The sequence below is a fragment of the Lepidothrix coronata genome, unplaced genomic scaffold, assembly GCF_001604755.1.
Source record: "Lepidothrix coronata isolate B3197 unplaced genomic scaffold, Lepidothrix_coronata-1.0 Scaffold46, whole genome shotgun sequence".
Taxonomy (NCBI): domain Eukaryota; kingdom Metazoa; phylum Chordata; class Aves; order Passeriformes; family Pipridae; genus Lepidothrix; species Lepidothrix coronata.
In genome coordinates, this window is record NW_016690226.1 from 3,241,711 (window position 1) to 3,252,146 (window position 10,436).

General features: G+C 38.6%; 1 protein-coding gene across 1 annotated transcript; it reads right to left on the reverse strand.

The window, feature by feature from the left end:
* Positions 1–252: 252 nt before the first annotated feature.
* METTL16 (methyltransferase like 16) lies at positions 253–10,326 on the reverse strand. Its single transcript, XM_017814871.1, has 9 exons — positions 10,127–10,326; positions 9,808–10,007; positions 7,433–7,573; positions 6,290–6,405; positions 5,366–5,508; positions 4,070–4,139; positions 2,590–2,679; positions 1,519–1,692; positions 253–1,425 (listed from the first exon to the last, which is right to left on the reverse strand). Exons 1-9 carry the CDS (start codon positions 10,252–10,254, stop codon positions 808–810), a joined length of 1,680 nt encoding a protein of 559 aa, XP_017670360.1. The 5' UTR covers positions 10,255–10,326; the 3' UTR covers positions 253–807.
* Between the last annotated feature and the right edge of the window lie 110 nt (positions 10,327–10,436).

Genomic DNA, 10,436 nt, shown 5'->3' on the forward strand with positions numbered 1-10,436 from the left:
ATCTCAGTCTTGTCATTAAAGCAATCTCTCAAGGTTAAATGGAAGCAAAATCCTTTAAGAACAGTGCTGTCATTTCAGCCAATTATATCTGAGTAAGTGTAAGGAATGGTCTAATGGTAGAGTCAACATATTTAAATCCTCTTTAAAATCAAGCAGCTCAAAAAGCTTCTTTTGTTGTTAATGTTTACAAAACCAGATGCTAACAGTAGGCCCTTCTGTGTTTCAAAGCCCAAGCATCAGACAAGTACAACATGCACTTCAATTATTTTAATGAATTGACACTTGGAGAATGTATCCATTCGGCAACTCTGAAGACCAAAAGTTAAATATATTAAACAGAAGAGGCATAATGAAACCCTTTGCTGAAGACTCCTCACTGCAGAAAACAATTCCCACAGCAGACTAACCATTTCCTGTATTAGTATTTAAAAAAATATTGAAGAAAATATCTCAGTATTCTACTTAGAAACAATATATAAACCTATTGCGCCAGAAAAAAGACCAGAATAAGCACTGTTGATACTCGAAATGCTCACAGCATAGACATGTTTCACTCTAACATGTGGTTTTACAACTGCAGCACAAAATCTATTACTTCCTCATGACTTCAGGTCCACTGAAGTACACTTCATGTCCTCCTTGCAGCTTTGAAAAAGCTATTTAAAACATTAAAGGGCACATCTATCTTAATTCTACTCTTTTTTTTAAGGGGGAAAAGACAGGTTTTGCTAACAGAAATTTTTAATTAATTAAAAATAGTTTACAAAATTTGAGGACAGACCTATTTTAACAAAGCAGGAAAATAGGCTAACTGGCAACCAGTCGAAGAATTTGGTTCCGTAAGTAAGTGCACAGCTGGTTCATCAAGTCTCTGTTCTGTCCTTCAACCCAGTGCATTTCTACTAACACATCATTTCCTTCTTTCTTCACATTCATTAAACACTTAAAGAGAAAACATCTACTAGTTTCTTTGGGGCTTTGTTCTTTTTCAACTGTCAGATTGCTAGCTTCCTCTGAAGGGCAGGTTTCCTCCTTTGCATCACCAGAACCTTTGCCAAGAGATGTTTTTCCCTGCTTTACTTCCATCTCCTCTTCCTTCACAGGATCACTGTGTTCTTCTTTGGCAGCAGATTCCTCTGGTAGCTCATCACCTGTGGTCAACTGGACATCCTCATTAGGTGCCATAAACCCCATTTCAGAGTCTTCAGTTTTGGGGTTTTCACAGTCCAAATTGTTGCTCACACTCTTCTGGCTGTTCTTTTCCTCTTCCATTGCTTGCAGAATATCTTCAGAAGCTCGAGGAAGCTCTCGTAACTGCCTTATTCTCTCTCGTTTCTTTCTCCTTAAATGAATCCAGGAGTTTTCAATGGCAGTCACAAACAGGCTAACTTCATCTTTTCCACAGGGAACACGTTTATGCTGAACCTATTGCAGAAAACAGCAGAATTTCATTCAATCCTCTCACAGTTATGCTTTCAATTAGAATGTTGTTTTAACATCTAGTATTTCGCACTGTACCTTCAGATCAGTGAGAATCTTCTCTACCCAGGCTCTAACCACAGCAATAGCTTCTACAGCATCCCAGCCCATAGCTGCCGCTTTGATGGATAACTCTTTGACTGTAGAAGCCAAGACCATAAATGTAATTGGTTTTCGTGGTTTTTCTAGTTTTCTTCTTTTAGAAGGAGGTGACTAGAAGTAGAAAGAAAGAAAACAAATTACAAGTCTCTGCAGTATTAGTAGGGTGACTTTTGTACTCAGAAGACTATGATTCTATAAGACATGACGATTAAGAGCCATAATGTAAGCCACTAAACAGTCATTCACACAGCCTGTTTTACTTCACCCTCAAGAGTTTTAGACTAAAACCAGCTAACAGTATCATGCACTTTACACTAGCCTGATGGACAGAGGGAGTTTATCCTCAGATGTTGGGCAAAAAGCTTCATTGGTTCCTTCAGACTCTTAGTTCTCTGTGAGCTGAGAAAATGCAGCTGCACTTGGGAATAGAGGTCAACTGCTAATATCCACACTTTGATCCAAGGTCACTGAAGCTCTACTTGTGTCCTCTGTAAGGTTAGTTATTGTCTATACCTATCTTCAAGTATATGAACATCCAGATCCAAAAAAGCAACTGGCTCACATTTAAGGTGAACGAGCTCCACATACATTCATGTAGTCAAGTCTGAGTTAGACATGATCATAACTATTTGATAACAGAATCTACATGTTAAATGAAAACTGAGTTCTCAAAAGGAAGCTTAAATTCAAATCCAGCCCCAAACTTAGCACATTTTTATTACTACTAAACTGCTCTCATATTACAAATTATCCTTACTTTCACTGAAACCCATAGGAAGTTCCTACACTGGCTTCCTTTTCCCACCCTGAACATGGGTCACTCACGAATCACTTGTAACAACTGCTAACAGACCACCAGCCAGCTAAGAAATTCCACTGTCCACACAGCCCAGCACACCCAATGTTCCAATCCAAAGAAGACCAGTTTGTATCACAGTAGTTATAGCTCATTAGCCCCTTCCTAAGCAAGAGGCACAATCACCAAGCAAATCAGATTAAGCTACTTACAGGTACTTGTACATCATCATAGAAACTCCATGCCAGTGCCCATCTCATGGTGCGTCCTTGACAGAATTCAGTATGAGTAACTTTAGGAACCTATGCAAAGAAGTCACACAAAACTTCATTTCAGATTCACGAACAACATTGCACACATTTTTAAACAAAGCATATTTCCTCGTGACAGAAATGGAGATTCTTTCTGACACAGCTCAGAGACATCAGGGCCACCTGAAGTTGGTTAGTGCCAAGCCTGATACCACTGCCCACTACTCTTTATCTGCTCCAAAAAAATCAAATCTGCATTTACACTGCCTTTAAATCTAAAACTCAGATGTTACTGTTGTCTAGTCTTTCCACGCATGGATGCTGTAAGGCATTTATGTATGGTATGGAGAATGTGTTAAATACTAGCAAAGATAAAAATCAACCATCCCACTTCACTCTGATAAGCAGCTCCAAAGCATAAGCCCAAGGCCTGCATAGAAGGAGAAAAAAAGGAAAAAAAAATCTGCTACTTTTGAAAAAAGAGAGAGGAAAAAACTGTCTCTATACTAGAACTTTTCCTGTCTTTCTATCAAAATTTCCAATAAATACATCAAATGTTAGGACAGTTTGAACAATGAGCAGACTTTCTGGAATATTTCTGCTGCATCCTAATGTGAACCACAACACAATATGCGCTTCGTTAAAACAAACGTATTCTCGGCTCTGATGCAAAGAAAGATTACAAACCTGAACAAAAAGAAAAATACAAAATGAAACAAGGTTTGCAATGATTTCTCTAACTTTACTAAGACTGAGGTGCAACAGTTCAAGGACAGAGATGAAAATCAGATGCTTGAAATTTTGTGCCTAGCTCAGCATCTGCTTTTAGCATGGAATTTACAGATTCCCTACGGCCTGTAATTCATCTTTCTGGGAATTGATTTTACCATGTATTCTCTTTCCTTCCCCCATATATAAGGACAGATCTCATGATCACTTTCTGTGTATGGAAATGCTATGCTATGCTTCCTCCAGAAAAAATCAAAATGAGAATAGCAGCACAAGGTTCAATTTTACTTGGTGCCAGAATTGTACACAAACAAAACAATGCTGTCACTTAAATCACTTTCCAATTTCTTCTATCAACAAAATTGCTAGATTTCATGTAAGCTAAGAGGAAAGAAAGTTAGATTTATTTTTTTTTTTACAACAACCCTATGAGGTTATTTTGAAGCAGGAACCCTGCAGGTTCTAGAATGGATGAAGACATGCTTCAACACACAATAAAGACAAAAACCTGGAGACAGTATTTGCTACCTATCTGTCAGCTTTGAATCTACAATAACTAAATCTCAACTGTTTCCCTAACAAGGCATTGCAGTTCCTTCTTGTAATAAAAACTCAGTAAAATAATTCTACAATAATTACCCAAGTGCACTGAAACGTAGTATATATTGCATAGAACATATACAGGGTATCTATGGACTCTGTACAAACTCACCCCCTGGATTCGAAGTTCTTCTTTCAGTGGTGCTAGACTGCATTTCTTCCCCAGCATGCAGCTGTACCATCTGCAGAGAACACATTAACCAAGTGTTTTACAAATAGAGATCAACTGAAAATGGCAACTACCAGTAACAACTACTTGGAGCAGAAAGCTGCCAGAACAATAGGAGATTTAAAACCAAAACAACAACAACAACAAAAATCACACTTAAACGGAGTGACTAGGACATGGCACAACAAACTTAAGACCAGAAGGCCCAAAGACAGATTGGACAGGGAAATCTTTTTGACCTTTTAGGAAATACATTAAGACTATTACTGAAACAATACCTAAACAACCAAGAATTTTGTTTCAATAAGTGACCCTAGTTATGTGGAAGATGTTACACCTTAACAAGAATTTGTTCCAATTTCTCCACTTTCTTTGGAAAATGAATCAGAATAAAAAGGAATAATCAACTATTGACAAGCATTTGTACCTCAGAAGCAGACATACTGACTACTCCTCCTGCTCACCATTAACTTCCTTATCCAGGTTTCCATAAACTAACCCATATTTCATGAGGAAAAAACCAGGGGAAAAAAAGGAAAGAAATTCATTTTCCCACTTCTGGTGAAGCTTACCCTTCCACACAGCTCTACATCTTCAGTATCTCCAAATATTACAGCTCTGTTCTTCATCTAAATTATTATTCAAGCTCTACAACCCCCTCTTCCATATTTTTTGATGACTGGATCCAAGAAGCTTACTCATAAATACATATATGTAATGTATTGAAGGACAAAAATCAGAATTCCCACTATCAAGGGACAGTTTTTTCAAAAGTATGCACCTAAACTGAGGGCAAGCACTTTAAATTGTTCACATATACAATTTAAATATTCTGTACATTAAAAAAAAGGATTATCAGGGTGACAATTAGATGAGGTTCTATGCAATGCTCTGCCTAGAAGGGTCTAAACAAGACAAAAGTAAAACATTTCTTGAACACAGAAAAGGTAGGCTGTATTTCCTTTCTTAGGGCACTGATGTACCTATAGTAAAATTCTGGCAGCTGTATTTTAGAAGGATATTTAAAAAATAATTTAAAAAAGGAATTTTCCAGAACAGCTATAGATATTAACCTACAACACAGGGGGAGTGCATGTATCATTAAACAAACCAAACAGATACCACTGGACTACAGCTACATACCTTACTTAAAATATCATCTTCACATGATTTCTGCCAAATATGAAGGTAAAAGGTGTTTGGTTTGGGGGTTTTTTAACTGGAACCAAAAGCACTTACCGTAACCGCTTTTTAAGTTGAAGACTATCATGAATAATTCTTTTGACAAATTCTAGTTCTCCTCCCTCAGCCATGATTTCTGTGATACCTCCTGTATTTACAGAACTGGGAGGGGGACGCCGTGGATTTCGAGAATTTACTCCCTGGATAAAATAAAAAGGAACATTTGACATGAATATTTAATGAAATGTTCGTCTTGTTTTGTTCACTGCTTCCTGCCTCAGTCTTTAGTTGGTAGAAAGCATCACCACCTCTAGTTATCCTCCCCCCATCAGCACCACGGATAATAGACAAAGATATATTCCAAATAAGCATAACAGTGAAATTGCTACAATCTCAAACCTAGGTAAGCTACTCGCCACACATCAGGATCCTGCTAATATGAAATATGTGGTTCCAATACGTGTAAGACATGCTGACTACATGCATCTACACAATTACAAACTACAGTGTTTTATTAAATCTTAAATCTTTATTCTACTGGCCTATATTATAGAGTTACATTTCTGACTGCATTCAGTGGGTATTGCAAGACCTGCTCTGAGCTGTATGATACTGCCTACATCACTGAGGAAACAAAAAATACAGATAAGCATAATGCCAGAAACTAATTCCTCTGCACCACTGTTATGCAGCAGGCACTTGATTACAGATTTACTAGCTGTCTAGTTTCCAAACTAATTCTCTAAGACAGTAAGAACTTGTGCAATTCTACAGCTCATCCTCCACTTTTGGAAAGGTAACAGTTAAGTTTTCAAAATTCCCTTGGGGCCATGGGGTGAGGAGGGAGAAGACTTAAATGCTATTTCATAATGATCTGGGATTTTCCAATCCAGCTGCCCCAAGTAAAGAGGTTAAAAATTGTTGCTACCTTCCCACTAACAGAATACTGAAGTACAGGCAACATTCAGTTTGTGAGCTTACCTTTGCTTCCAGCTGGTTGGCAAAAAAGGGGGGGTTGCACATGCAGAAATCATAAATGATCTCAGATTCTTCCTTCAGTGCATCCATTAGGAGTGTCTTCTGTGGTACCTTAACCACTATTAGAAAATGTGAATTTGGTCAGTAAGGAACTTCATATTCTATCTAGCATGCCATATACATTACACATTGTATAAAAGCTGTACTTTCTAAACAATACTTTCTATAAAAGACATGTAACAAATATTAGCATGCAAATAAAGACTTCAGGTTGAGGATCTGCATACAAACAGCTTGTATGTTTATACACAGCAGCAGAACCACAAGTCTGTTTAAAACAGTATGAACTGCATGAGTTATACTGAGTTCTCCAATACAACCGCAAATGAGCTTTAAGGGCTTCCAACTACAGGCACTACAGCTTCTCATGAGGCATGCTCCTTTGCCAGCCTTTTTTCCAGTATAGTGAAACCCAACCACACCACTAAAAGTCCTGTGATGGCAGCAGTTAACAGAAATCTCTCAGTGTTCTCCAAATCAAGTTCTGGATTTCAAGACTGACATGGACAATAGACTAAGATATATTGTTCATAAGGATGCTTCCAAAATCCAACAGAAGCAAAGTTTTTATTTCAGAGCTGATAAAATGCTTTTTAGTACACTGAGTTCCTACAGAAAATTTTCCAAGATCATTCCAGACCAATTCTGGCATACTGCTATTGCTACCACAGGCATTGTTAGGACCTCATTCAGAAATGAGGAAAAAGAACTCTCTCTGTACAAGATATGCCTATGTGGCAGTGTCACGCAATTATCCAAGGGGAGCACTCTAGGTCACTTAGCAGCAGAAACAGCACAAACACTAAGAAATACTTCAGTAACAGACAAAAAATTCAGAGATAAAAACACCCCAGGACGAAGGTTAACTTTCAGTTTTTGTGAGGAAGAATAGTTCTGTATCCACACATCCCATGCTAGATGAGCTGGTTTTTTGGTTTAAGCACACAAGGGCCTTAGTGAATATTCTGCTTCAGCAAAAACAGTTGAGCGTGTATTTGGAAGGAACACAGATTCTGATACGCCACTGAACACGGCAAAAATACGTCACAGCATTTGTATACTGATAAATACCTTATTACATCATACCTTTTATAAGATCAGACAAGTTATTCTGTTCCACATTCTTCTTGGCATAATTGAAGCACATGTCATCCACTTCTGTTGCAAGAAAATACCAGCCATTTAAGGTTGCCCCGAGTAATGGGTATATGCAAGATGCCCCTGTCCCTGCAGGAGTGAAAATCCATGAGAAAGGCAAAGTAAGTCTCTGCTGTTATACCTAGTGTGGCTGTTAACTATGTACTTTTTACAACAAAAAGAACTAACTTCACAAAACACTGATTACTGATCACCTACTACTCAGATCTTTAGTGAGCTTTATTTTCATAATTTGAAAAATAACATTGTCAAATATGCACTTTTAGTAGCATAAAAAATTTAATAATCTGGAATAAATTTCTAGTACATTATTAACTTTGTTTTAAGCTATTTTCCTTCTGTACAACAGAATTGTACAGAATTACAGAATTAATTTATATACAGAAAGTCAAATACATTCTGGTTTTACTAAAGCAAATTTTAGTTTTACTACCACAAATATATATCTCTTCTGCATTTTTCTATTATCTATCACAAATAATTTACTTTGATTCATAGAGCAACCACAGAAAAAATTCTGTTCCATCAGACTTTCTCGGATGCCCAAAACTATCAAAAAACCACAAGTACCAATTAAAATAACTAAAAAGATAGACAGACAGACAAAACCTTGGTAACAGAGAGATGCTAGCACAAAATAGTTACAACACATCTAGGTGGTCAAATTACCAATAACTATTACATTCAGGATTAAAGGGAATGGATACAAGGGAAAGGTATCCCATCATCACCACCAAACTTGAGTTTAGACATATATCAAGAATCTGTTATACTGACTTATTGAAACATCCATGACAATGTCTGTCAGTAGGCAAAAGCATGGGGTAATTTCCAGCACTGCTGTAACATCTCTCTTGGATGACTTACTGCCTTCCCAGAGCTGGAACATCAAAGCTCATGCAAACTCAAACTGAAGATTTTGCAGTATGTGGAGGACTTAGAGGATCTGTCTCTTCTACCCAGCCACCTACCATGATGAAGTTCATAGAAATATTTTCAAAACTGAAAACTAATATCAAATGCACAGAAGTTGGCTAAGAAATTTAACTTATAAAAGGAAAGCATCTGTGCACACAGCATGTGATTGATACAAACCTGGTATCCAGCACAACTCCAGCTAAAAATACAAGTCAGCAAATTTCAGGAGATAGAAAAATTCCATTATAAAAAGTCGTGCTAGCAAATGCCAAGAAAACAGAAATGTAAAATCTGGCACAGTTACCCAGATTCCTGAATCCAAGCTTTGAGGAAGTCAGTGTTTTAATTTTAATGTCAAGCATTAAAACATGGGTTGGAAATTAAATTCCAGCTTCTCTCAGTTTCATTATGAGTTTTCTTCAGCACAAAACAATCTTCAAAAACAAGCCTTCGAAACTGTAAAGGAAGATTCTATTGACAAAATAAAAGATGTGAACTAAATTCAAATGTACTTCTACTGGTGCCTTTTAAATAATTCACATAGAATATCCAAAAATTTGGAATCTAAATGCCAATTTTATTATTTGTATGCGGAAGTTCCTACAGAGCTTGCCTTTTTTTTTTTTTTGTTTCTAATGAAAAGCAAATTATGTGCATCAGTGTACATCTTATAAATTCACATTTCTACTGAGTAACTGTTTACATTAATCTGCTGCCTAATCTAAATATTGTCCTCCTATTAACCAATAATCCAGACTGAAACTGAAGAAACTACACTGGACAATAGTATCCATCTGCTGATGCTTAGACCACTCTAAAGAACATTTTTCTACAATAAACAGGAAAGCTTTGACCATCTACAACCAAAATACAGCTTCACTAGCATTTGCCCTGTTTTCTAATTAAGCCTTTTCTACAATTTAGCTTATGAAAATAGATAAATTGAAATAAATGAAAATAAAAATCAGAGTTTAAAAAGGACAGATCATTCACCTGTCAAAATACCCATAAAAGCAGAAAAAATGTTATTAAATGGAAGACTAGAAAATATTGCTATGCAACTAACAAACTCTCTTGTGCAGACATTCAAAAGCAAAATTAATAGATTACGAATTAAACACAATTCATTGGTTAGAACATTAAGAGGAAACATGATATTTTCTTTTTTTAAATTCTTGTAGAATGACATTTTTGCCTGTATTAGTAGCAGCCTAATTTTTGTGTACCACAGAACACTCAAGAGAATTCAAGGATCCAAAAAGCCAAACTCAAACTTTTTTTTGTATCTCAAAACTTCGCGTTTCCCTGTGGGCGTGCAACAAAATTATACCCGCTAGTGCCGCTGACGGGAAACAATGAAATAAACATTTTGTTTTGCCAACTACCTATGTCGATGCCTCGCCTCAGCACTTGCTTCTCAGCATCCTGGTGGCCGATGAGATCCTCAACCCAGTGGATGTAGTTCAGCCTCAAGGGGACGGTGGGAATGAGCCTTTCCACGGGGATATCGATGGTAAGCCCGAAATCCTCCTTCAGCAGGGTGCACGTCAGAGCCCTCACTGCCTCGGGGTCCTTGAAATTCAGGCTGAAAGGCACAGGCAGCGCTTTTAAGGGCGCCCGGGAGCGGACACACACACACGGGCGCCTGCCCAGTCCAGCCCAGCCCAGCCTATCCAGTCCCATCCCATCCCGCCCCGGCCGTACCTCACCCTGCCGGCGAGGGTGGTCTGCACGTGCTGCTGGAACTCGGGGTACTTGCCGGCCAGGTAGGCGAAGTCAGGCGGCTTGTCCTTGTAGCGGTTGCGGGCGTGCATGGACTTGTTGAGGGCCATGGCGGGCCGGGCTGTAGCGGGCCGGGAGCGCCGGGAGCACTGCGATGCTCCGCCGCCCGGCCCCGCTCCCGGCGCGCACCGCGGCCCCGCGGGCCGGACCAAGGCGCGGCAGGCGGCGGGGGGGGCAGCCTGGCACCGCCCCGATCAGACCATCGCCTGCCGGGCGGGGGGGGAGTCCCGTC